Consider the following 27,422-nt stretch of genomic DNA (forward strand, 5'->3'; position numbering starts at 1 on the left):
TCAGAAATCCCCCTGCTTCTGCCTCCCAAGTGCTGGGATTAAAGGTGGGTGTGCCACCACGGCCAGGCTGTTCCTAATTTCTAAATGCAGGAAAATACTTATTTAGAGACTTGTATCTTTTTTTTTAAAATATTTTTAAGAGATTTATTTATTATGTATTTATTATAAGTACACTGTAGCTGTCTTCAGACGCACCAGAAGAGGGCATCAGATCTCATTACGGGTGGTTGTGAGCCACCATGTGGTTGCTGGGATTTGAACTCAGGACCTCTGGAAGAGCAATTGGTGCTCTTACCCGCTGAGCCATCTCACCAGCCCCAGACTTGTATCTTAAAAGTATCTTTTGGGATAGAGGATAGGGTGGGAGGCAGAGGCAGGTGGACCTCTGAGCTTGAGGCCAGCCTGGTCTACATAGCCAGTTCCAGGACAGCCAGGATTACACAAAGAAACCCTGTTTCAAAACAAAACTAAAGTATCTTTGTTAATCACCCCAGTGGGTAGTTGGTGTAGCCAGCCTAGCCAGGCTAGGCCCTGGAGATCACTAACTACCAACTTTCAAGGGTTGGTAATTAACTCTGATTATACCTTGCTCCCCAGTCCCACTGGTGTTTGGAAACCAGGGACAAGGTCAAGATTAGCTTCTGAAGCATCCACCCACTTAGTCCAAAGAGATGGCTCTCCCCAGACTGCCCTCTTCCTGGAAAGCCTTTTCCCTACGCAAACCTACCTGCAAAAAGTACTCTGACCTCCTTCTCAACACACCTTTGTTCTGAACTTGTAACACTGAGCTATTATTTAGAACCTGTTCTCCCAATAAAAAAAGGAGACAGGAGAGTAGGAACTGTCCTTCACTAGGTGATGGAGTTGAACAATTCCCCTCTCATAAAATCCAGGCCCACCTGGAACTTAAGACTCTCCTCCTTGGACTCCCAAGTGCTGGAGTTATATCATGGTCTACACAACCGGCTCAGAGACAGTTAAGATTTTTTTTCATTTTATCATTATTAGTATATGTATGTATTCAATCAGATATGTACTGTACATGACTGCATGTGAATTTACATATACAACAATACAACTAATTTACTTCAAAATAAGCAGGAGAGGGAAGTTGGATGCAAGTCTGGTTAACATTCTGACACCCAGGTCATTTATTATAACAAAGTGGTTCTGGAGAAGAGACCCCCCCCCCCCCCAGTCTATAATCACTGCTTCATCCATTGCACTGACCTGTATTACTGGCATTTTTAGCAGCTTCCACAGAATCTGCGGGGCCTCCATCTGAAAGACTAAAACAACAAGTTTACAAAGTATTATGAACAGATTCTCAGAGATAGCACCAATTGGCATTTTCATATTTATCCAATGTATTAGGGAACTGTACAACAAGAGACTCCAGGTCAGGCGAAGACAACACTAGCTGGGCATGCTGTACCATGCCTTTTATCCTAGCACTTGGGAGGCAGAGGCAGGTTTATCTCTGAGTTCAAGACCAGCTTTGTCTACAAAGCAAGTTCCAGGACAGACAGAGTTACATAATAAGACCTTGTCCCCCAAGGAGGTAGAGAGACAACAAACAAACAAAGACAACAAAGACACACACATATTATTTAAGGGCGACTTCCTCCCATCTAAAAAGATCACATCCACCCAGCTCCCCTTCCTCACACCCAATACCCAAAAAGGCTACTCTACATAGGTCTAATCTGTAACCCTTGCCAAAACTTCTTAACTCTTCCCTTCTGTTTTGAGACAGGGTCTAACTCAGTAGTCCTGGCTTCCTATGGTAACAATTGTGAACCACCACATTTTGCCTCATTTCTATCTCTAAAATTAAAAAAAAAAAAAAAACTGTGCCATGTGTGATGATATACACCTTCAATCCCAACACTTGGAAACAGAGGCAGGTGGATTTCTAGGAATTTCGAGCCATGATTGTGCACACAGGGAGTTATAGGCCACCCAGGGCTACTATACATTGAGACCCTGTCTTAAAAACAATACAAAAACAAAACCCAACAACAAAAATTATGTTTATGAGTATGTCCATATGTGGGTATGTGCAATGCCAATGGAGGACATGAGACCCTCCAAACTAGAGTTTGTAAGTTGCCTAATGTGGGTGATGGGAACAAAAAGTTAGGTCTTTGCAAAAGTGGTACACATTCTAAACCACTGAGCCATCTCTCTAGCCTGCTAATTTTTATTCTGACAGTCAATCTCTTGATTGTATAATTGGTCTGTAGTGCTTAAGACACACCACTGGAACAACAAGCTACCCTCTGGTCAGCAGAGCACACAAGTGGCCTTGTACAGTAGATGAATGGTCACAGTGCTCTGCCAACCATGCAGTATCACCAAAACAATGGGCTTCACAAACACAGGCCTGGCCGGCTACCAAAGAGCCATGTATACCTTCCTGAAGACAAAGTTCTACAAGCCCATCCAGTGCATCTCTGTGACATGAAAGCAGAGGGAGCTATGGGAAAATGAAGGGCAATTATGAGCAAAATTAATGATACACATGTATGAAAATGCCATGATAAAATCTATTATTTTATATGCCAGCTAAAATAATCAAAACAACACTCAACCAACACTGACCTTGCATATCCCACTAAAAATCCTTCCCTGATCCCTGGTAGGTACGTTAGATTAATGACATGACTTCACCAAAGGCAGGGAAATGGATTAAAGGCTAGGGAGCACAGAAACTTCTCTTGAGACAGCTGGTATCTGAGATCAATTTCTTTGCCAGCAAAAGGGAGAAAAAAGTACATTACCACTTGAAGTTTAAACTAGTTAACTTTGAATTCTAGTTTCTGAAATACAGTGGGCTCTAGCTCTCTACCTAAACTCTGAAGTCTAGTAAACAAAGTCCATTTTGGCTTACCTGTTTTCTGCCATCTGAACGCCTTTGTCCCCTACAAATGAGAAAGTTCACAATTACATTCACACACACACACAAATGTTGTATTACTCTTCCAGCACCGTGACGGCACTCCACCAGTCATGGCAGCTAAGACCTTTCTGCAGGTGAAGGAAATGGAAATGTCCTGATATGACCTGAAGTTATGAGCAGGCACATGTCTAATCCTATAGACAGGTACACTTAAGATTGAGGTTTCACTGGATATGGTGGTGTATGTCTTTAATCTTAACAACTGGGAAGCAGACACAAACAGATCACTGTGAGTCTGAGGTATAGAGTTTTCTTGGACAAAGAGGGATATACAATGAGACCATGTGAAAAAACAAAATTGAAATGAAATGAAAAATTTTCTTGAGACAAGGTCTCATGTAGCCCAGACTGGCCTTCAATTTGCTCTGTAGTTGATGACCCCACACAGCTGACCCTCAGCCTCCACATCCCCAGTACTAGGATGATAAGTATATACCAGCACACTGGGCTTATGAAGGGCTGGGTATAAAACCCAGGGCTTCATACATGCTACAAACTGAGCTAGATGCACAGCATTCTGACACTAAAGTGACCAGACTTCATAGTAAGAAAATAGAATCCTAATCTGACTTCTTTCTACAGTAAACCTAACAGATTCACACAGCAACTTACTCAAACAATTTGAAAGCACATTGTTTAAACTGTCTCTCAAATACACAGAATAATGTTAATCTATCTATTACGACACCTGCACTGTAAAAACACCATGAGACACTCAACATGACCACTCTGTAAGAATACTTGATCTCCAGGAAGCCTTCTTACTTCAAAGGGCCATGATGAATTGAGGCAACCATATAAAGCCCCTCACTCTTGCCAAGTGTACATAATGAGACCTTCTGAAAGCTATGCTCCTGCTAGAAAAACAGGAGACAAGAAAAACAGTTCTAGCAGGAGCGATGGGCAATGGTTTCACAGTTAAGTAGCTCAATTTTCTATTAGGTTATTATTTCAAAATAAAATGTGTGCAGGTGGTTCATGCCTTTAATCCCAGGATTTGGTAGGCACAGGCAAGTGTCTATATATTGAGGTTCAGGCCAGCCAGGGATACACAGGAAACCCTGTCTCAAAACAAACTCAAAATGCACAAAAACATGTCACATGTCTTAGGTAGGGTTTCTATTGCTGCAACAAAACACCATGAACAAAAAGCAAGTTGGGAAGGAAAGGGTTTATTCTGCTTACACATCCACATTGCTGTTACCACCAAAGGAAGTCAGAACAGGAACTCAAGCAGGGCAGGAACCTGGAGGCAGAAGCTGATGCAGAGGCCATCATGGATGCTGCTTACTGACTGGCTTGCTTCCCCTGGTTTGCTCAACCTGCTATTTTATAGAACTCAAGACCACCAACTTACTCTTGATCCCACCCACAATGGGCTGGGCTCTCCCCCATTGATCATTAATTGAGAAAATGCCTTACAGCTGGATCTCATGGAGGCATTTCTCAGCTAGGGGCCCCTTCCTCTCTGCTAACTCTTGTGACAAGATGACACACAAAACTAGCCAGTACGTATGACTAATCTTTTAAAAATTAAGTTATTTTATGAAAGCAAAAAGTAAGACAACAACAGTACTTCAGATGACCAAACCCACAGCAACACAGCAGCTTCCCACACTCAGCTTCACCTCCAAAGAACCTTCCTCAGACCCTAGATCTTCTCTGGAGTCCAATCACTGGCCACAAGATCTACATTCCTACTTCTATCTACCCTACAAAGTTCACCATTCTCAATGCCAGCAAACACTTTTGCCCAAATGTCCAACAAGGCTTTTCTACTGTATACTTTGTTTGTGGTCTCCATGAACACCTTAGTCAAATGTGGTTTCCCACCCCTTGCTATTCTTAACTTAGATGGCAAGATTTTCACATAAGATTTCTGAGTTAAAGAATGAGCAATAAATATTGAACTGGTTACACACTGGCATTCCTTACTTTGGCTCCACAATTACAGTACCCCATTACCTACCTATGACTAACAGCAGCTTCTCTAGACTGCATTCCCAGCCCTTGCCCAGCTGTATAGCAATCCTCACTCCATACATGAGTCTCACCATCAAAGACTGAGAAGCCACACCCACTTGAAGCAATTGCCTCACTAGAGTAGTACAGCAAACCAGCTCATCTCTATGACACATTCATACAGACTATCCTGTCCCGTGATTCTATCCTCTGCACACTGAGACCAAGGCAAGGCAAAGTGCCAGCACATGTTCCAGCACCATCCATTACTGTGTTTACCAAACACTGAAAATCATAAAGAGCTATGCAGGTGTTGAGAGAAACATCCATTTTGTTTTTAAGGTTAAAATGATAGGTTTAATACTAGTTTTATGAAGTCATAGTGCAAAGCCTTATTAGGCAAACTACTTTTAAAAGGCATCAAGAGCCAGACATAATAATGATGCCCACCTGTAATTCCAGGACTTGGAAGGTATGGTTATGCTGGCTACATGGCAAGTTAGAGGCTAGCCTGGGCTACAGAAGAACCTGTCTTAAAGCAAAACAAACAAAACCCCAAAACCCCTAACAGTCAAGTTAGATTATGACAGTCATCAAGGGATACTAATAGAATACAGAGGTTTGGGCTCATTTCCTTTTTTTTTTTTTTGCTCCAAACAACAAAAAAACTTTCAGAAGAAAAACATTAAACTTTTAATGCAAATTTTAAAACTGGACACTTCTTAAAGATTTAAAAAAAAAACAAATCAAACAAACCTTTTATGCATATGAATGCCTGACTGTATGTGTAACATATTATGTGCAATACTCAAAGAGGCCAGAGGACACTAGATCCTCCTGCAACTGGAGTAATAGGTGGATTTGAGCCACCACATAGGTAATGAGAATGAAAACCATGTCCTCTGCAAGAGCAGCCAGTGCTCTTAACCATGAACACCTAAAGTGGCACTCCTGAAAGACAAAGAAAGGCATAAGCTGTGGAGTGGCATCACACTTCACAAAACCTACACTTTTATATATTATCTGTCTTCATAAAAGCCAAAGGTCTTCAAAGTCTTAACACAAGATATGCAAATGATTACTATTAACCTAAACTGGCCTAGAGAGATGGATCAGTGGATAAAGGTGCTTGCCACTAAGTCTGACAATGTGAGTTTGATTACTGAGTCCCATATGGTAGGGAAGAACAAACTCCCAGAAGTTGTCCTCTGACTCCTACTTCCAGCACATATACATGGATGTGCACAAATATAAAGGAACTCTAAAGCACAGTAACCTCGTTCAGTCTGAAAGATGCCAGGCTGACCCAGAGAAGCTAAGGACATGCAACCAGGTCCTACAGGATTACTGACTTGCATCTCAGGATCATGTCAAAGGGGCAAAGGAATGACCTGTTTTAAGAAGGAATCAGAATAGCGCATGCATGCACGCACGCACCCTGGGGTCATCTCACCAGAGATTTCTAGAAGCCAAACCATCAGGCTTCAAGAAAGGAAAAATTATTTTTTTTTTTCCTCAAGCAAAATGCTCCTCTGGTAGAAGTACTGCTGCAGCATTTGGAAAAGTTATGAAAATATGAACAAGCAGATATTAGGACAATTTTCTTAATCCACCCCAGGCTATCTCTTGTTGTTAAGAGCCATTTTCTTCCCCCATATTTGAAATTACAAATAACATCCCAAGACTTGGTGTCTCAAAGTTAACTCCCACATCTGACTCTCACCTGCTCCCACTGCAGAAAGGCAAGACCACTCACTATTTGCTTTACACTGGAAACCCAAGACATGTGCTGGAGATCTTACATGAATAAGACACAAAGTTACTCTGAAGTAACTGAAGATGACTTAAATCATAAATAATTATAATTACCTTTTTGTATATAAAGCTCAGAGCTAATCTCACCTCGCTAGACTTGAGTTTCCTGGAAACAGGATGGAGGCACACTGTTACAACAGCTGACAGAACACAGAAAAAAGGAATTTAAGGCTGTGCAACAAGTAGTCAGAATCAAAAGGAAAAGTTCACAAAGCTAGCTTCTGTAGTCTTCACACTATAAAAATACAATATGCCTCCTGTTACTGTAAAACTCAATAGCAGACCAAAGCAAAGCAGGTGAGCTTCCTCTGCCCTGACTGCTAAATGAAAACAAGTCTCCACTACCATCAACTAAGTCTTCAAAAAGTTCATTCCAAGTCTCTGCTACTTACCCACTTTTACCCACCAAAACAGGCCTCCTGATCTATGATCAGTAACAGGTCTCCCAAGCGTAATCTAGGAAGCCACCATGCTACCACTATCAGGTAGTCCTCAGCAAAGGCTGAGGATAGAAGGAAGTCCCTATTTCCCTAGTGCCTTCCTCCACTCCAGCAACAGTTGCAGCAAAATGACATCAGCTTCAATTCTAAATGCCCAAATGTGCCTCATCTTTCTGTAGTGCTGCCTGGCCTTGAGTTTCCTGCTTCTACCTTTTAAGTGCTGGAATACAGATACAAGCCAACACACCCACTTACACTTCCTTTTAAGTAAACAAAAACCCTTGTACTCACTGGCTAGAAGTCCCCAACAGCTATTACTACTGCCTCTTTTTGAAAACAGGTGTGTATGTGTGGGGCTAGATCCAAGCAGCAAAAGTACTCACCGATCTGCCTACTTCACACTGAGAGTTGCCCTTAGATCTTCAGAGATTTAAACTACCCTTTCTCAAATTTTTAACTTATTTATGTGTATGGGTAGTTTTCCTGCTTGTCTGTGCACTACTTGCAGAGGCCAGAAGAAGGTGTTGGAACCCTGGGACTTAAGTTATAGACCATTAGGAGTCACCTAGTGAGTATGAGACTCAAACCTAGGTCCTCTGCAAGAGCACCCAATGATCTTAACCACCCCTAACTTAACTCTTGCCTAGAACTTTTTTTCTTTCAAAACCCAAAATTTTAGGTACTGGCAATTTTATTTTTATACAAATACAACATAAGCTATGTTTTATACACAACATAAAGACAGTTAGCAGGGACTTAGTATACCTTCACTAACAAGAGGCAAATAGGGAAAAAAAAGTGAGATAGGATCATGCTGTGTTTCCAAGACACATTTTAAAGATTCCGGAGCAGTTGAGAATATAGGTGTATACTGCCACATCTATCTTACTTGGGGCATTTTAAGATTCAAGTACAAAGTCAGACCAAAGTGGTGAACTACCTCATCATCCCTGCAGGAGTATTATTTATTGCCCACTGGTAAACTCTATATACTCAACTACACAAAGCCAAATGGCCAGCTCACAAGCCATAATGGCCATAATTTCTGAGAAGAACCCAAAATATATATATTCCCCCACCCCAGAACTTTAGTAATGAAATTCCAGAAAATACTAAAAATGCTATTATTTTTACCAGTTATTATTAACTCTGAAAAACAGTTCAGGGTTTAAAGCTAAAACATCAACATGTGTTTAGATGTTATGACATTGTGAACCAATAACTAAGGGAAAAAAAGACTGACAACTGAGTTTTTAAGCATCTACTTTAGTTAAAGGCATAAAATGATACAGCTGTAGACTACCCATGACAGGTGAACCATCCCCCTTTAATTCTGGACTATACCCTAGTCCTATCAAAGCCCTGCTTTCTCTGAATCTCACTGTTCATCTGAATGGTATTTCCTTCAATACGTTATTTATTTAATAATAAATATTTATTGCTAAAACTGAGCCAGATTAAATCTATCTGAATTTAGATGCAAGCTACCATCACACTTAACCTACCAGGGGTTTAATTTGCAATACAGATCGAACACTCCTATACCAAAAAATCAGAACATCCCAAAACCCATCTTTTCGAGCTTTATGACACGGACACATTTTGGACTTCAAGATTAGAGATGTTTATCTGCCAAACCTACAAATATTCCACAAACCGAACCACTTGCGAATCTAGGCGTTTCTTGCTAAAGCACACTCGGCCTGTTGCACCTACATCACGTATTATTGTGAATGGAGTTAAGACACGTCTGGAGCTTAAAGGAGCCCCTGGTGTGTAGTAAGCAGAGATTAGTCACCGAGAGGAAGGAACTACTATGACAGACAAGCACAGTAACTTAAAAGCATGTAACTTTTGGACCAAAAACTTGAACTTGAGTCTTTTTGCTGGGGAATACGCATAAGCTCGTTACGGCAGCGTATGCGCCGGAAGCTACCGCGGAAATTCCTCCAAGAGGCAGCAGAATTGGAGGACGTGCAGGCCAACTTGCCCCAAGGATACCCCTGGGAGAAGGGGTACTGCTGGCGACCCTGAACCCGTTAGGGACGCACGGGTCTGAAGGCTAAGTGTGTGTCACTAGGCTGGCTTCGCCTACACCGTAGGCTCAGAGTGAGGTCTGACCAGGGAACTGTGCGGAGAGCATGCAAAGCCCGGAAGGGCGAGGCGGCGGCCCAGTAGACCCCTTCCTTCCCAGGCGCGGTCTAAGACAAGACGCACCCAGGCCCACCTCACTGGGGAGGCCTTGTTCCCTCAAGGAACCGCCTGCGCGGCTACGCGTGGGCTCTCGAGCGGCGGGAACAAAGCGCGCTGACCTTCAGCCGGGGGCGGGGCTGCACGGAGGAGGGACGGGCCCGCCATCCGCCGCCACCCGCCACACGGACCTCTGACCGGGTCGCCGCCCGCCTCTGCTCGCCGCCATGCCGCGTCGGCCTGCCCGCGCCGCCCACCCCCCAGCCTCCGCCTCCTCCGCCCCAGTCTCTCTCTAGCCACCCGCCGCGCCGTTACCCGCCAGCACCGCACCTCGCGCCTCCTGCGGCAGTGGCGCCCGTCCTAAGCTCACTCCGGGGCTGCGCCGCCGTGGTCCCCAACAAAACCACCTGCCATTGGCCGTATCGCCAGGCTCCGCCCTCTGCGAGCAAAACGGGCGATGAATGGACAATAGAGCTGTTTATCAACTGCACCCAGGCGCTAGGAGAGGCGGCATCCAATCAAAATCTGTTGAGGGAGCACGACGCCAAGCCCAAGCCTGCGAGCTATATGTAGATAGAGTAGTGACGTGTGTTCCGGCGCACGCGCAGTTCCGTGCCTCTTTAAATGGGCTGCGGGGCGCGTGTGGAGGACTTTGGGTTTGGAGGTTGAACTTGCTACTACTTGAGCTTCCTGGTCCATGTCTGCTGGCTCTTCCCAGATTACTTACAACCCCCTGCCCTCCCCTGGCCTGGGGAAAGCACCGCCTACTTCCCAAGGCCTTCTGGCCCTCTGTGCCTGCCTGGCCTGGGACTACCCTTCTTATAGAAAAGTTAAACACATCTGTACTGGCTGGTTTTGTGTGTCAATTTGATACAAACTAGAGTTATCTGAAAGGAGAGAACTTTGAGAAAATGCCTCCATAAAATCCAGCTGTAAGGCATTTTTGTTTGTTTGTTTTTGTTTTGTTTTTTCGAGACAGTGTTTCTCTGTGTAGCCCTGGCTGTCCTGGAACTCACTCTGTAGACCAGGATGGCCTCGAACTCAGAAATCCGCCTGTCTCTGCCTCCCAAGTGCTGGGATTAAAGGCGTGCGCCATCACTGCCCGGCAGGGCATTTTCTTAATGATTGATGGGGAGGGCCCAGCCCATTATGGGTAGTACCATCCACGGGCTGATGGTGGTTTCTGTAAGAAAAGGAGCTGAGCAAGCCAATAAGCAGCACCCCTCCATGGCCTATGCATCAGCTTCTGCCTCCAGGTTCCAGCCCTGCTTGACTTCCTATCCTGACTTCCTTTCAATAATGAAGAGCAATATAGAAGTATAAGCCAAATAAACCCTTTCCTCCCCAACTTACTTTTTGTTTTCATGGAAGCAATACACAACATCTGATAGAAATAACTTGCTTAGGGGGCTGGCGAGATGGCTCAGCGGGTAAGAGCACTGACTGCTCTTCCGAAGGTCCTGAGTTCGGGTCCCAGCAACCACATGGTGGCTCACAACCACCCATAATGAAATCTGGTGCCCTCTTCTGGTAATCTGAAGACAGCTACAGTGAATTATGCTGGAGGGAGCAGGGCCCAGAGAACAAGCCACACACATGATGGCGCACGGCCATCTGTACAGTGTACTCATACACATAAAAATAAATAAAATAAACCTTTAAAAAAAAAAGAAAGAAAGAACTTGCTTGCAGATAATGTGTGTTTTCCTAACAAAAAATTTACGAACAGGGTGGTTGAAAACAAAGCTGGGTATGGTGGTGCAGCATGCATGTCTTCAATCCCAGTACTTGTGAGATAAGAGATGCAGTTGATAGAATGAGCAGTTTGTCACTTTCATCTATGTAGCCAGTTTAAGGCCAGTCTGAGTAACATACAACCCTGTCTGAAAAAGAAACAAAACTTAAAATGAAGTTAAATGTAGTAAAATGGAAGTAAAATGGTTACTGAAGTCCAGGTTTACAGCATTGTTTTACTGTATTCCCTCTTATCCTTAAATTGGAACTATGTATAAAGCTTCATTTACAAAATTAAGAAAAGTAAATAAACTCATATGTTTTTACTTACACTTTTTCTGACATATGTCAAGATATAAGGTTGTTTTTTGGTTGGTTGGTGGCTGGTTTTGGTTTTCCAAGACAGGGTTTCTCTGTGTAAATGCCCTAGCTGTTCTGGAACTCACTCTGTAGACCAGGATGCCCTTGAACTCACAGAAATCTGCCTGCCTCTGCTTCCCAGGTGCTGGGATTAAAGCTGTGCAGCACCACTGGGTTTTTACTTCTTTTTTTTTTTTTTGGTTTTTGGTTTTTGGAGACAGGGTTTCTCTGAGTAGCCCTGGCTGTCCTGGAACTCACTCTGTAGACCAGGGTGGCCTCGAACTCAGAAATCCGCCTGCCTCTGCCTCCCAAGTGGCCGGGATTAAAGGCGTGCGCCACCACCGCCCGGCTTTTACTTCATTTTTATTTGAGGAGTGGATGTAGTTAAATCAGACAAGTATAGAAAATAGTTTGGCAGCCAGGGACTCCATCTGGTTCGGACTATACATATACTTCTCTTCTAGTAATGCTCTGGCAGTGTAAAAGTCCCCCTAACATATATATTTTTAATATTAAATAAGACACCAGGCACTAGTGGCACACACCTTTAATCCAAGCACTCAGGACGCAGAGGCAGGCAGATCTCTATAAATTCAAGGCCAGCCTTGTGGGCCTGTCACAGAGTATTTCTGATCTGTACTATTCACTTTTGGATACAATTTCCTTCCTACCTTACAATCTGTGTGTATCTTTATTTCAATCCCTTGAATAAAACACTCAGACTCCAACAGCTGGTAATAAGTTTAATAATAATATTTTGTTGTTTATTATCTTTGAGATGGGGTTTATGTAGCCCTAGGCTATGAACTCATAGAGATCTGCCTGTTTCTGCCTCCTAGAATTAAAGGTATGCACCACCATGCCTGGATTAATAAAACTATTTGAATTCAGGCTGAAGCATGGAGGTTAAGAGAGGTGCTCAGAAAGTGTGTGTGTGTGGGGGTCTATAGCATGACACTACTTAACTTTTAAACATTAATAAAACATTTAGTCTTTTTTTTATTTTGTTTTATCTACAGGTTTCTTGGTATAGTTCTGGCTGCTGGGAACTTGCTCTGTAGACCAACCAAGCTGGCCTCAAACTCAGAGATGCACCTGCTTCTGCCTCCCAAGAACTGGGATTAAAAGCATGTGCCACCGCGGGGCAGTGGTGGCACACGCCTTTAATCCCAGCACTTGGTAGGCAGAGGCAGGCAGATTTCTAAATTCAAGGCCAGCCTGGTCTACAGAGTGAGTACCAGGACAGGCAGGGCTGTACAGAGAAAACCTGTCTCAAAAACAAAAAACAAAACAAACAAACAAAAAAAACAAAACAAACAAACAAGAAAAAAAGCATGTGCCACCATCATCCAGTTTAAACTTAATCTTTAACTATAGCTGTAAATTACATCCTTTGAGCAGTCTGACTTTGCCACAGGATCACATCAACAGTTGATCTTAAGGTAGGTAGGTTAGTGCATTCTGGCTTTCTTTCAGCAGCATGCACTCATGCCTTAAATATGGATTGTCTTTCATCTAAGATTGTCTCTTACTCCACTTAAATCCAAAGCATGCACCATTTCTTATCTCTGCTTAATAGGCTTCCTAACTTTGCTTCACTATGACTTCTCCTGAGAATCTTTACTGTGATATAGGCAAGGATCCAGTTTTACCTGAGTGGAGGTCTCTGAGGAGGAAGGAAATGCATCATGCTGGGCTATGTGCCTTCACTGCTGCTGACAAGGGTACCAGGGAGGTATTTCCTCTATGTAGCCTGGGGCTGGAACAGGGAGTGCAGTACCAGCCCAGCCTCCCCATGTCAATTTATAAAAAGCATTCAGTTTGGCTAACAAATAAGTTTACCAAGCAGGAATGAACTTATTGTCTTCATTTCTTAGAAATGAGTCTTTTGGGGGGACTGGCGAGATAGCTCAGTGGTTAAGAGCACTGCTACCTGTCCAGAAGACCCAGGTTCAATTGTCAACACCCACATGCCAACTCAACTGTCTAGAACTTCAGTTCCAGGGGATCTGGCACCCTCACACAGACATACATGCAGGCAAAACACCAATGCACATGAAATCTAGAAAGAAAGAAAGAAAGAAAGAAAGAAAGAAAGAAAGAAAGAAAGAAAGAAAGAAAGAGGGAAGGAAGGAAAGAAAGAAAGAAAGAGAAAGGAAGGAAGGAGAAAGGAAGAAAAAAGGAAGGAAGGAAGAAAGAAATTAGTCCTTTTGCCTGGTAAAGATTGGTTTGGCCAGCATTTTTTTTTTTTTTTTTGGTTTTTTTGAGACAGGGTTTCTCTGTGTAGCCCTGGCTTCCTGGAACTCACTCTGTAGAACAGGCTGGCTTTGAACTCAGAAATCCACCTGCCTCTGCCTCCCAAGTGCTGGGATTAAAGGAGTGCGCCACCACTGCCCGGCTTTGGCCAGCATTTTCAGATTCAAGTCCCATCTATTTAATAGTCTCAAGCCTACTTTTTGTCATAGCTTCTACCCCACCTGGGGGTTAGTGTGGGTGCCAACAAGGTGGGAGACACTGTGGAAAATAAGTGATACTGACTCCTGAATCTTGTGTAGGTGTGTGAGGTCTTAACTAGCAGGTAGGCAACATTCTCCCCAAACCTCCCATTTGCAGGGAATGCTGTACTGCTTCTCTGAGTTGCTACAACCAAGCAGCCCAAGTCGGTGGCTTCCTAGTCAGAAATGCACTTTGGAGATTAGCAGCTGTACTCCAGTGAGGTTTGGGATGGGGCCTCCCTCCTTGCATCCTCCACTGCATGGTGCTCCAGGCTGTCCTTGGCTGGTGATTGCAATACTGTAATCCTAATTGCTGTCTGCACATGGCTTTCCAAACCCTAGGCCTACTCTCCTGACTTCATCCTGATGAGGTTACACATCTAGGGCTATATGCAGATATCACAGGCACCAGGGAACGGTTCTTCTATGAGAGCTCCTGTTCATCTCACCTGTGACTAAAAAGCAGGGTGTTAGTAGTTGTCCTAGTTTTCTAGCTGTGCAGATGCTATCATCAGAGAGGACTCCTGGTGAGACCCCTAATTAGCTGGTGATCCTGGAGAAGTGCCTGTTTCCCCATGTACCTCCTTCAACAGGTTTGGGGGTGGGTTTAGAGCAGCACCAGATGAGTTGTCAGCTTGAGGCCAGTATTAGCTGTTCTCGACTCCTGTCCTCTTATGTAGTAATAACAAGAGAAAGAATCCAACCACCCAATGTCCCAGCAGTCAGAAACTGCAGCCTAGCAGATCCCTTGAATCACGCCCCTCAGACCACACTAATCCTATGGGGGACATCTGGTCCCAAACAATTGATTTCTGTGCTCAGGAAATCAAATGCCAAGGAGAGCCAGCAGTAATGCAACTGTGGGATTTATAAGCTGAGCTGAAGACCAATTCTGGAAGCTTCTCCCATCCCCGCAATACAATTAAACCCAGAGCTTTGGCACATGCTAAGCAAGTACTCAAACACTGAGCTATATTTTTTCAATGGCCTCATCAAAGTGCCCAAGCTGGCTTTGAACTCATGATCCTCCTGTCTTAGACTCCCAAACAGCTGGGGATTACACAGCCTGAATGCCCCACCACACCTATCTCTAACAGCCTTTTGAGTGGATAGGACCTGTTGAGTTCATAGGTTCACTCAAGGCTTAGATGCCACCTGAAGTCTACTTGCCTGCATCTGGAGCTGTCCATCTAGGCCTCTTAAGAGTTTCGAAGTTGCCGGGCGGTGGCAACTTTGAAGTTGCCACCTTTGATCCCAGCACTTGGGAGGCAGAGGCAGGCGTATTTCTGAGTTTGAGGCCAGCCTGGCCTACAGAGTTCCAGGACAGCCAAAGCTACACAGAGAAACCCTGTCTCGAAAAACAAACAAACAAACAAAAAGTTTCGAAGTTGAGAATAAAAAAGTCCTTTCTGTCTGCACGCTCTTGCGTCAGACCCTTCTCTTATGATTTAGGTCTTGTTGACAGTTCCCTCCCAAGGCCTTAGCTTCCAGCCAGAACTCCCACCATCACTGCTGTCTGCCTCATTTGATTTTGCAGTTCTCAACACTGCTCTTTGCCTTTACCTCTCTGCCTCTGAGAGTGCCAGGCTTTTGGAGGGAAGGATTCCAGAGTTGCTAATGGCTAATGTTACACAGTAGCCAGCAGTGTAACATTGATACATCCTATGACTATCTCAGGATGGCTCTTGTCCATACCCAGTGCAGGGGAGCTCACAAAGGAGGTGTTCTTAGGAGCAGGTGCCTCTGGTCCACTGATGTGACAGGGAATAGATGCGAATGTAATGTCAGACTGTAACTCTAGCAAGGATCGTGCTGGCACCTAGTGATTCTGGGTACTCTGGCATCTTCTGATTTGAGTGTCTGGCCTGGAATTTCCCAGCAGGAATTTGAAGAACTCTTTAATGTCAACCTCCCTGAAGAGCAGTTTTGTGAAACCCTCAAGATGTTTGCCTCAAATTACAACATAAAGCCATTACCATCTTCAACAGAGTGGCTGTGGTTTTCTGCAAGAGCCTCAAGATGGAGTGAGTCTATTATTGTTTCCTCCTAAGATGTAGTGAAGGTCATTAGAACCACTTCTTCCTGCACCTCCCTGCTGTATGTAATTGTGCTTCAGCTGCACAGCCTGGTAGATGCTAGTCTATAGAAAGTAGAATGTTAGTGATGGGGTGGAGGGTGAGACTCTGTATGGGGAGGTCATGCTGGAGTGAGCCCGTGATGGCAGCTGTTTGGGGATTGCCCATGCTTCACTCATGCTCTCACAAGCCCAGGGAACTCTTTGACTTGTTAAGCTAGACTCAGTGGAGTCTCACACTCTAGTCTGTCATTCGTGCAATGGCCTGTTGTGAAACTAGATAGCAAACTGGGTATGGTGGTGGCTCATGGCCCAAACCCTGCAACCCAGGAGGCCAAGGTGAGAGAATGGCCACAAATTCCAGGGAAGTTGAGGTTACACTGCGAGTCCCAGACCTGCTCCAGCTATAGGGTGAGGATCTGTCTCAGAACAAACAAAATTAGGTGACAATTTCACTTGCCTATAGTAAGACCTCATTTGATTTTGCAGTTCTCAACACTGCTCTTTGCCTTTACCTCTCTGCCTCTGAGAGTGCCAGGCTTTTGGAGGGAAGGAGGGCTCTTGGCCTGGAACTTACAGATATCCTAAAGGTGTGTGCCACCATGCCTTGTTTTAAGCATATTCTTTATAATATTTTTATTTTTAATGGACATGGTAATTATACACAGTTAGGGTGGAAAGTTGTATTTCTATGCATGTTTACTGTGTAGCAACTGGACCAACATATCTGTTACCCCAGATATTTGTTTTAGGAACATCTGACAACCCCGTCTACTATTCTAAATATATTTTTTTAATCATATCTGTGTGCCTGCATGTGAGTTTATATACCTGTGTGCCAGTGCCCATGGAGGTCAGAAGCATTGAATGCCCTGGAGCTGGACTTATAGGTTGTGAGCCACCTGAAGTGGGTCCTGGAGGAGCAAACTATGCTTTTAACTGCTGAGCCATCCCTCCTGTCCTATTAGTGTGTGTAAATACTGACCTTCCCCAGCCTGTTATGCTACCTGGCTGTTTTCCATATACTAGCTAGATCCTTGTTTTACTTCTGAGCTCTGCTTGTTAAATGAAACACTAGTTCATGCCTGTTTTTCTGCTACAGGGTGGCAAATGGTTGTCTGCTTCCTGTGGCTGCTGTAAGGAAGTATCACAAACCAGGAGCTTGTTGGAGCAGGGCCTGGCACTCCCCAGAAGCCTCAACCTCTGTGTTCCTCTGTCCATTTCTCTGCATGTATAGGTGTCTGTGTTTTCTCTTCCAGCAATACCAGCCGTAATAGAGTTACACCACAATGTTCCATCCTTTATGACGAGAATGAGATCAATGCCCGAGGCAGACAACTGGCAGAAAGTGTGGTTACCATATCATGTTCTATATGTTACACAGGCAGGGTTGCCCTGTTACTGTCATCTCTGCAGGTTGGATTTGAAAATATCACTTGGGAATCAGACATGTGGGACCTTTGAAGATCTGTTACTTTCTCCCTCAGCATAATGGCCATGAGACCCAGCTTATGGCTACGTGTCTCTACGTTGTTCCATTCCTTTGTGGGCAGACCACTTCTCATGGCTGTGCCCACTGCTGTAGGAGAGGGAGGGCATTTAGGGCATAGAATGCCCTGCTGCAAGCTTGCCCATCTGTACTGCCTGGAGGGACCATGTTAGTGTTGCCATCCTGATCTGTCCAACCCATAGTGCACTGCTGTTCCTTTCCTTCTTGGGTTTTGCCTTACATGAGACTCTTGGCTACTGCCACCAACACTCCATTTGCTTTGCCTTAGATAATAGCTGGGGTTCTGCTCAGTGGCCTTACCTACATGTTCAATACCTGTAGATGCTAAGTGCAAAGCTGATGTAGCCCATCCATCCCTCTGTACTTCTGCAGCTGACACACAGTGAACTACTACTTACAGGCTGACTTATGGCTTTGGAGCTTCTCTAGCCTCCACACTCTGGGAACCTGTCTCATCTCCTCACAGTGATACAGGCAGGCCTGAGATGCTTCTAAACAGAAGCCCAAGGAGGGATTGTGCTGACCAGTGGGGTTCCATCCAAGAAAGCCACCTGGTGGCTTCTCTCTCAGGAAGTACACCAATGGAGCTACAGCTGCCAGACTAGAGATGCAGTCACCCTGAAGCCTCATGAGACCAGAGATACAAGCTGTGTACCTCAGATGATCCTGTCTGATGACTATTTGAAAGACATTGTATGGCCTCGTGCAGTCTCACACTATTACACTCCAAAATACATGCCGATGGTACTCCAGGCTGGTACAGGTGTCTCCAGGATAGTTCTCAACAAAGTCTGTCATAGGAACAGAGTGGCAGGATACTTACAGCAGGCACCAGCATACTTGCCACATGGACTCTGTGGCAACTGGGATCCATGCCTGCCCCTGGTCTCTCTGAAGCTACCCTTTACAGGTGCCAGGCTGCTGCATATACCTTTTTTTTTTTTTTTTTTAATCACAAGAGAAGGCTAGACACATTCACCATAGGTTCTGATTCTTAGCAGGGCTGAGCAAACAGGCAGGAGCAGGGGGAGAGGAAACACAGTTGAGGCTGGATCTAGAGACCCCTTATCTTACAAGCCAGTGGTGCTGATCTGGGCTTGCTGTCATAACGGTAGTCCCAGGCAGCTTGCCAAAGCTCCACCCCACAGGGCAACTGTCCTGCTGCCACCCTGCAGTTGCTCTGGGAAACCTGCAGTATATGTTCATCAGAGCCAGACAGCCAACTGAGTGGCTTTTGTCTGGGGCTCAGGGGGATCCGTTGGGCTGAGTCTGCCTTTTTCCTACTCCAATACCATCAAATGTGCCAACACAGCAGAGATTAGCTCAGTTCGCCAATGTGAGGGAAATTCCTCAGGCAGGCTGGCTGAAGGGGCTCAATTGACTAGGAGGCCTAAGTTGATCGCTGCTGACCAGGCGCCTGTAGGCCAGCTCTCCAAGTGCTGAGAGGGCAGACCGTTCAGAAGAATTTATTATCAGTGTCCCAGAGCTGCTACCATTCTGCCTGATTCAGGTGTGAGAACAGCTGTAAACATGATCGGGGCTTGGGGCCTGAGTAGGTGTGGCCTAGTCCACAGCAGCCAGGCTGGCAGGCATACCCCTTCTGGGCTGCCACGGTGTCACTGGAGGCTGCCGTTCTGCAACATTTGCAGGTACTCCTTGTACAGTTTCTCCTGGGCTTCAAAGAGCTTCTTCAGCTTCTTGGCCTGGCCCTTGCTCAGCTCTTTGCCTTCAGTGTCGTGGGTAGGCAGACCCTGCAAGGACCACACAGACGTTGTCAGTTACCTCTGCCCCGCCGTCCTCATCTCTGCAGCCAGGAGACACCTCTTCCCCTGACTTGGCTGTATTTACTCAGGATCACCATCACACCCTTGGGTTTTGTTTAGTTTTGTTTTTTTTGTTTTTCGAGGCAGGGTTTCTCTGTGTAGTCCTGGCTGTCCTGAAACTCACTCTGCAGACCAGGCTGGCCTCGAACTCAGAAATCCACCTGCCTCTGCCTCCCAAGTGCTGGGATTAAAGGCGTGTGCCACGACTGCCCAGCCCCACATCCTTGTTTATCTAGTGTTTTTTTGTTTTTTTTTTTTTTTGAGATGGGGCACAGATCTCAAGATAAAAGCTAGCTGTGCAGTGGTGGCACATGCCTTTAATCCTGCCACTCAGGAGGCAGAGATAGGGAGATCTCTGAGTTCAAGGATAGCCAGGGCTACACAGAGAAACCCTGTCTCAAAAACCAAAATAAAAAAAGAGAGAGCTAGCTTCAAACTTGAGCTGCTTTCACCTCCATCTCAGAGTGCTGGGATCACAGGTGTGAGACTCCACCTCTGGCTGTCTGGTCACCATCCTTAGTCCAGTGTGCTCATCTGGCAGTGGAGCTCTAGCAGCTGAGAACAGAGAGAAGCCTGGAGCACTCTTGTTAGGGTGAGGAGCAGGCCCACTAGGGCCTATAACCTCTCAGCTCAGAGGTGGCCAGGCAGATGCAGCAACAAATCCAAGGGCCTGCAGAGAGACACCTAAGGGACAAGGCTGTGGCCTTGGCACCTTGGGTGGTTGGGAGGGTCCCTGCACAACCTACAGATCCCTTTTTCTGCCACCTTAACTGGGCCTGCAGTCAGAGCCTATAGTGCTAGGGGCCAGAGCTCACTACAGAACTAGCCGAGACAGCCTAGCTTAGCCTTTGCCCCAACAGGAGCTGGATGGTTCCAGCTGTCATTACAGGAGACCCACTGGTCCAAGGCTGAAAGTCCTTGGACTCCAGCTTGAATGATGTGTTACCAAAGTCTGAAGAGCAGGGGTTGGCTTACATTTTCATCAAACTTAGAATACTTGTTGATTTCTGACAGGAACATCTCACTGGGTGGTGTCTTCATCTTGGCCAGCTTTGCTGCCTGAAACGCAGAACACACACAGACAAAATAGATATCACAGCCAGAGCGACACACAGACCAGCCCACCAACAATGGTCCCCACTCTGCCTCCTCTACCACATGGCTTCCACACCCTTAAACTCAACATAAGCCCAGCAGAAACACTGGGTTGGAAACGAAAAGCAGGGAGCAAAAGACCACCTAAGCATCCGCTCCAGAGGCCCGGGGGGCTGCAGCAATCCTCAGGTGGCAGGATTGTGGAGCTGGGGGCCCACTAAGGGCAATCTGTCCTTTGCTGATGCCAGGACACCATCTGAGGGGTGCAGGCAGAGGCCAGCTCTGCTCCAAAGGGTGCTTGGTCTAAGCCCCAAGATGACACAGAGAACTGTGCAGTAGGGCTTAAAGTGTGGTTTTTGCCCAGGAGACCCTGAACCCTAAATAAACAAGTAAAATAGTTACTTCTTGCTCCTGTTTCTTCCTTGCCGCCTCCTCTTTCTTCCTCCTCTTCTCTTCTTCAGCCTAAGGGAGCAACACATGCCTGAGATGTGCTCTTGAGCCACCCTGCTATTCTGTCAGGCCCTACCCATCCCATGGTGCTTGGCCCTGAATGTCAGCTATCAGCGTTGCTCCTTTCTCAAAGGTCCCTAGGAGAGAGCTGCCCTGAGCCTACTCTCCAAGCTGGTGTCCACCCAGCATGGAGAGTACCTGCCTGTGCCTGGCTCATGGAGCACAATGACTCTGAGGTACCCTTCCATCCAGTCACTCCATCCAGAGTTATGATAGTGAGCAAAGAGATAGTGACTCCTTTTTTGTTTGTTTGTTTGAAAGTATCTTGCTATATAGCCAAGGTCAGTCTGCAATGCATAATAATTGCCCTGGCTCAGCCTCTTGGTTACAGACATGCATCACTACATCTACTATAACAATACACTTCTGTTTTTTTTCTCATTTTGACACCCAAGTCCTTACATGCAGGGAGCCAGGTGACACACTTCCTAAGTGATGAGCTCTACTTTAGCTGAGGGATCCACTTGTTCCAGGCAGTACTGTCCTTCCTGTCATAGTTCCCACTGAGGGCAACAGCCATGACTCTGTTATTCCATAGCTGTAGGCCTCAACAAGGTGACAAAGAACTCCAGAAAGCCAAGGCCTAGCTGGCACCTCACTGGACACTCCAAGTTCATGCAGGTCATGATCTCGAGGTGTGCAGCTTCATGCCCTGGAGCTGATCAAAGCCAAGTGGGCATTCAAGTTCATAAAGAAGAGGGTGGGGGCCTATAGAGTCAACTCGTTGCTCTTAACAAAGGAACAGAGTTTTTTCCTAGCACCCTGGTCAGGTAGGACACAGCCACCTGTAACTCTAGCTCCATGAGGGTCTAGTATCTTCTCCTGGCTTCCGTGGGTACTCACATATGCATGCACATATTCACACACATGTAGGCACAAATAAGAATACAAATCTTTAAAAAGGGATGGAGGCTGGAAGATGGCTCAGTCCTGAACAGTACTTGCTGTGCTTCCAGAGGACCCAAGTAGGATCCTAGCACCCATGCTAGGATCCAGTGCCCATTTCTAGCCTCTATAGGTACCTGTACGCTGTGGCATACACTCATCTATATGCATACACATAAATAAAAATATTAAAGGGCTGAGATATAAAACCAAGAGAAACCAAGAAGGGCTGAGCAATACCAGCATCCATGAGAAAAGTTGCACCAAGGGCTGAGCCATCATCCTGCCTACTGCTACCCCTCAATAAATATTAACACTACACTAAAATAGATTAAAAAAAAATGTAAAATGTAAACAAAACCAACACTTGAAAGAGGATGGTGGTGCACTCCTGTAATCCTAGTACTTGGAAGGTAACAGCAGTAGGATCAAGAGTTCAAGTAGCTACATCCTGAGCTTGGGACACAGGAGACTCTGTTTCAACAAAATACAATAGAATAAATGGCTAACTCCACTACCACCCTCTTTACATTTTGTGGAGAAAGGTCACACTATGTAGCCTTGGCTAGCCTGAAATGAACTACATAAACCCAGCAGGTCTCAAACTCTAAGAGATATACTTTGTGTGCATCCTGAGTGTTGAGATGAAAGGAATGTTACTACAACACCCAGACAAAGGGCCCCTTTTTTGAAGTAGTTACCTACCTGGTTAACTTATCTTCATGACTTTTGGGGGAATTAGTTTTGAGACAGGGTTTCTTTCTGTGGCCCTGGCTGGCCTCAAACTCATACAGATCCACCTGTCTCTGCCTTCCGAGTGCTGGTATTAAAGGCATGTGCCACAACACTCCAGCCCAAACATCCATTCTTAAAACAACATAAAAATCCAACAGTGTTTTCATATTCAGCAAACTCAAGTTCCATCGTGTTGACTTACTAACCCTTTTCTTTTCTTCCTTCTCTTTCAGTAAGGTGTCTCTGTCCACCAACTTCACCACTGTTGGCAGTCCTGAAAGTAGACAGGAGGTGAGACCCAGGGGCTATGGACTAGCCTGCCAGGCTGCCAGGCTTCCATGCTGCCACCCTGCTTGTTAGCTGAGGCCCCAACAGCACTCCTGCATGGGGATCCGGGACACTGCCTCTGGCCCACACTGACAAAAATCAGTGCCAGGAAAAGAAAACTGGTAAAAAGATCATAAAACAGGGCCAGGCTGCAGATCAGGGGTAGAATGCTTGTTTGTATAGCACTGAGATTCCATCCTAGCACTACAAAAACACGAAACCATGGTAAAATAGGAAGGCCTTGCCTGTCTGGAATCATCAAGTGCAACCCACCATTTTAGCAGGTGTCGTGTGGCTCACACCTGCAATCCCAGTACTTAGGAGGCTAGGCAGCAGAAGTGCCATGTGTTCAAGCCTAGCCTGGGCTACCTAGTAAAATGCTGACTAAAAAGACAATATTAAAAACAGTGCACTGTCCATGGGTTTTTGTTTTTTTTTCTTATTATTAGAAAGATACCTGCAATGTGCTGAGCAAACCCCTGGAAGGAAATGAGCAGTATGCTCAAGTCAGCCATTGCTGTCAGTCACCTTCAGACAGAAACAGGAAGCCTGGGACGAGCGTTTCCTTCCTACCCAGTGTAACTCTTTGAATATTAAAGAGTTGGATTTTTTTTTCTGTGTAGTAAAAGGTTCCACAAAGTCAGAAAGCTTGCAGTGAGACTGGGGTATATGTAGTTTATCTCCCAAGAGTGAGGAAAGGACGGTGAGCTGCAAGTAGAGAAGAGCAGCTGCCCAGGTAGTAGCTCAAGGAATCACCCACCTTCGTGGTCTTCAAACCGCACCCCGAGCTCAGGCAGGATGTCATCCCGGAGGGCATCACTGAGCTGCAGAACCTCAAGGACTGTGGGCAAGAAAAAGCAGCTCCTTTAGACTGCAGAAGGCCTAGGCCCAAACCCGTGCTTCCTACAGTGCTGGTGAGTGGATGCTGGCTGCTGGATTTGGGGAGAAGCCAGGGAAGCCAGGAGGCGACCCATGCCACCACAGCCATAGAAGTCCAGGGCAGAGCACAGGCTCACAGCCACCCTCATGGCAAGCCCATAGGGTCCAAGGAGGACAGTCAGCTGTTCTAGCATTGTAGACCAGTGCTGGGAGCCAGGACCTGTCTGATAACATTCTATGAGCAGGGAGAAGTCAGCTGCCCAGAGCCTGGTATGGCCAAACTTTGTCCCACAATGACAAAGGCTCCGTAATACCCAAAGCTACAGTCATCGCCAGCCTGGCTTAGCACTGAGGTTATGTCCCCTCATACATGTCTCCAGACCAATGCTATACTTATTCAGGGACTCTGCCTGAGTAATATTGATATCCTGAAGGGCTCCTCCCTTCCCTAACATTGTCACCTCACACACTTGCAACAGGCCCAGCTTAGCAGTCTTGTTTGTACGTCTGAGAGCTCCTTGGTTGCTAGCAAGACCCACCCCCCCAAAAGCTCTGAATGCTCTGCCAAATCAGAATGTAGTTGGACTGAAGGGTCTCTGGGGTTCGGACTGGATCTGGTGGCTGCTCCTCCAGTTGGTGCCTATCTCACTTGGAGATGTCCATCTGGTCACCACCGAGTGCAGATATGGGAGGGTCACAGACAGGGAAAAACCTGCACACATCCTCAGAGATGACAGTGGATCTGCCTTAACAAGGAGCTTGGTTAGCCTGATCAGACCTGGTCTGGTCACCACAAGAAGTGGTTACCCCAAGGCTGAGTGAGAACACACAGGAGAGCAGGAGACACTGAGCCGAGCCAACAGAGCAGGTAGGAATCAAAGGACTGTGGGTGTGAACCGTCTCTGAAGGCTAGCACATTCCTAACCTCTGAATCGGTTTCTCTGTTGGTGCTAGTACTTAAGATCACCAGCTGTGGCACTTTTCTCTGTTGAGGGTGAAGGAATAGGCACTAGAAAGCCAGGCCAGCACCATGGGCCATAGCAGATACAGCCCAGAGTCTCTACTGCTCAGGCTCCAATTCCCCTTGCACTTAGGAACCAAGAATCCTAAAGGCTTTCTTCATAGATGCTTTTTGTTTTGTTTTGTTTTTTATCCTAGATATATTTTTTTTCTGGACATAAAAGCTCTGCTTTTGCCTGAAGGAAATATACCCAAGGGCATCAGGCTAGACCCTCCATAGCCACAACCTCACAGCACTGCAGGTGTTTGCAGGATCTCCTTAAGAAGCAAACTCTGCTCAGAAATACGGACATCTGCAGTCTGTGGGCTCCCTTCCAAATTGGCCTTAGCTAGTCTCCATCATCCACCTAAATAAATAAAATTTAAAATGTCAGGCTGGAGACAGAGAGATAATTCTTACTCTGAGCTCAGAGAGAAGAGCTCAGTGGGTGAAAACACTTGCTACACAAGCCTAAAGATCCATATTCAAATTCCAGCCCCCACCGAACGAAAGAGCCAGTCGTGGTGCTGTGAGCTTACAATGTCAGCTCTGGAGAGATGGAAACGGGCAGCTCCCTGGTGCTTGCTGGCCAGTTGGCCACGTTGAACCAGAGAATCCCGCGAGCCCCAGAGAGAGAATCTGCCTCATAAGGTAGATGGATCCTGAGGAACAAATTTGACCTCTGGCTTCCACACACGTATGAAAAGGCACACACACATTTCATTTAAGTGGGAGAGGGGTTGAGATGGGGGAGAGAGAGAGAGAGAGAGAGAGAGAGAGAGAGAGACAGACAGACAGACAGACAGACAGACAGAGAGATACAGAGAGATACAGAGACAGAGACAGAGAAACAGAGACAGAGACCGAGACCATACTCTCACTCCCATGGGCAAGCCTAGAAACCCTGCAATCCATTTTCAGTGCGTGCCTGGCTGATGTCCTTAGCAGCACCATTCACAACTACTATCAAAGGAGGAGGAAGAGAAAGCAAGATCTAAAACAGGAGTCAGCGATCCACTGAGCAAAACAGATGTCAGCTATATACGGACAGACCTCAAAGATGCTATGTTCCATGAAAGACCAGAATAGGGCAGTCTGCAGCTGCAGGAGCAACACTGTGTGACAGTGAGGGCAAGTGGAGAGGTGGGAGGTGGCGCTGTCCAAGGAGCCCTGCACCAAATGCTGATCTTAAGATTACTATTTCTTTTTTAAAGAATTATTTATTTTATTTATGAGTACGCTGTCACTATCTTCAGACACACCAGAAGAAAGCATTGGATCCCCACCAGAGATGGTTGTGAGCCACCCTGTGGTTGCTGAGAATTGAACTCAGGACCTCTAGAAGAGCAGTCAGTGCTCTTAACCACTGAGCCATCTCTCCAGCCCTTAAGATTACTTTTTTTGTTTGTTTGTTTTTTTGTTTTTTGAGACAGGGTTTCTCTGTATAGCTCTGGCTGTCCTGGAATTCACTCTGTAGACCAGGCTGGCCTCGAACTCAGAAATCCACCTGCCTCTGCCTCCCAAGTACTGAGATTAAAGGCACGCACCACCACCGCCTGGCAAGATTACTTTTGAAACAACTATCCACCTCAATAAATTATATGCCTGCCTGAGCCTAGTCCCCTACAGGGAGAGGCCTGGTACTGTCACCTACATGACTCACAGAGGGCACAGCCCAGGCTACTAGGGTCTCCAGTGTCATGGCTACTGGGTCTGGGACCAGGATGGAAGCCTACTGGAGGACTGGGAAGGAGAGGCTCTTCTGAATTGGAGGCCACCACTGTCAAGGCCAGTAGCATTCCTGCTGAGAAGCAAGCCACGTTGTAATCAGTGTGGCACCCAGTAAGGCAAAGAAATCTTCCCTGAACAAGGTTCCAAGACAGAGTGCCTCCTGGGGATACCTGTGCCAGCGGCAGCTGATTCCCCAGAACCACCTGGCACAAATCATGGTGTCTTTTCTCTGCACCCCACGTGATCCTCTACCTCTCAAACCACACACCTCCTAACTTTGGAGGATGAAGAACTGGTATGCATAGGCAGCCTGGTACCTCCATGCACAAGGCAGAGCACTAACATGACTCTAGCTCTGGCCCCAGAAGGAGCTTCTCCAAGCACCCCGAGAATTCAGCAGGACAAACCACTCTCTAGTGTCTTAAGCCTAGGTATCCAGAAACAGAAAGGAGATGCAGTACAACCCAAAGGGCATGCTGGCTGTGCATAGGGCCCTCTATCCTGCCTCTATCAGAACAAGAGCTATGCAGATACCTGGCCCTTGGCCCAAGGAAAGGTTCTGCCTGAGATGTTCTAAGTCAAAAGAAACTCTGACCCAATACAACGCTGCCCTGAGAGTCCTAAGGAATAGAGGAGATCCAGTTTGGCATGGGGCTTACACAACATGGACAGGCATTACAGGTAACCCAGCAGAGGGTGAGCAGCAAGGGTGGGGTACCCAACATGGGGCCTTACCTTTTTTCTCTCGGGCAATCTTTCGCACTCCCTCTCTAAATTCTGATAACACCTGCAGGTAGGGCATGACTGTAGTCTCAAGCTGTTGGAAAGAAAGGATTTGAGTCACAAGAGCCATTGCTGTTTGTAACCGAATACCTAACAGTTCAGTGGATATGCC

General features: G+C 46.1%; 2 protein-coding genes across 8 annotated transcripts in view; both read right to left on the bottom strand.

Annotated features, from left to right (window-relative positions):
• Positions 1 to 9,888, bottom strand: part of Nap1l4 (nucleosome assembly protein 1 like 4) — a 35,846-nt gene extending 25,958 nt beyond the window's left edge. For 2 of the 6 annotated variants that reach the window (XM_031388979.1, XM_031388980.1), the window contains exons 1-2: positions 2,416 to 2,480; positions 1,231 to 1,289 (exon numbers count right to left, since the gene is read on the bottom strand). In XM_031388979.1, coding sequence (XP_031244839.1) covers positions 1,231 to 1,289; positions 2,416 to 2,465 — 109 coding nt within the window. In that variant the 5' untranslated portion in view covers positions 2,466 to 2,480. Of the gene's footprint in view, positions 1 to 1,230; positions 1,290 to 2,415; positions 2,481 to 2,893; positions 2,925 to 9,406; positions 9,568 to 9,699 lie in introns of those variants that run through there. The other 4 variants (XM_031388981.1, XM_031388983.1, XM_031388982.1 and 1 more) reach the window with 4 other exon arrangements.
• Positions 9,889 to 18,473: 8,585 nt separating this feature from the next.
• Cars1 (cysteinyl-tRNA synthetase 1) overlaps positions 18,474 to 27,422 on the bottom strand; it is a 44,347-nt gene continuing 35,398 nt past the window's right edge. The window contains exons 17-22 of one of the 2 annotated variants that reach the window (XM_031388986.1): positions 27,263 to 27,344; positions 23,678 to 23,758; positions 22,797 to 22,864; positions 20,863 to 20,922; positions 20,341 to 20,424; positions 18,474 to 19,293 (exon numbers count right to left, since the gene is read on the bottom strand). In XM_031388986.1, the coding sequence (XP_031244846.1) occupies positions 19,159 to 19,293; positions 20,341 to 20,424; positions 20,863 to 20,922; positions 22,797 to 22,864; positions 23,678 to 23,758; positions 27,263 to 27,344 (510 nt within the window). In that variant the 3' untranslated portion in view covers positions 18,474 to 19,158. The remainder of the gene's footprint in view (positions 19,294 to 20,340; positions 20,425 to 20,862; positions 20,923 to 22,796; positions 22,865 to 23,677; positions 23,759 to 27,262; positions 27,345 to 27,422) is intronic. The other variant, XM_031388985.1, reaches the window with a different exon arrangement.

This window comes from Mastomys coucha, unplaced genomic scaffold, assembly GCF_008632895.1.
Source record: "Mastomys coucha isolate ucsf_1 unplaced genomic scaffold, UCSF_Mcou_1 pScaffold21, whole genome shotgun sequence".
Classification (NCBI taxonomy): Eukaryota; Metazoa; Chordata; class Mammalia; order Rodentia; family Muridae; genus Mastomys; species Mastomys coucha.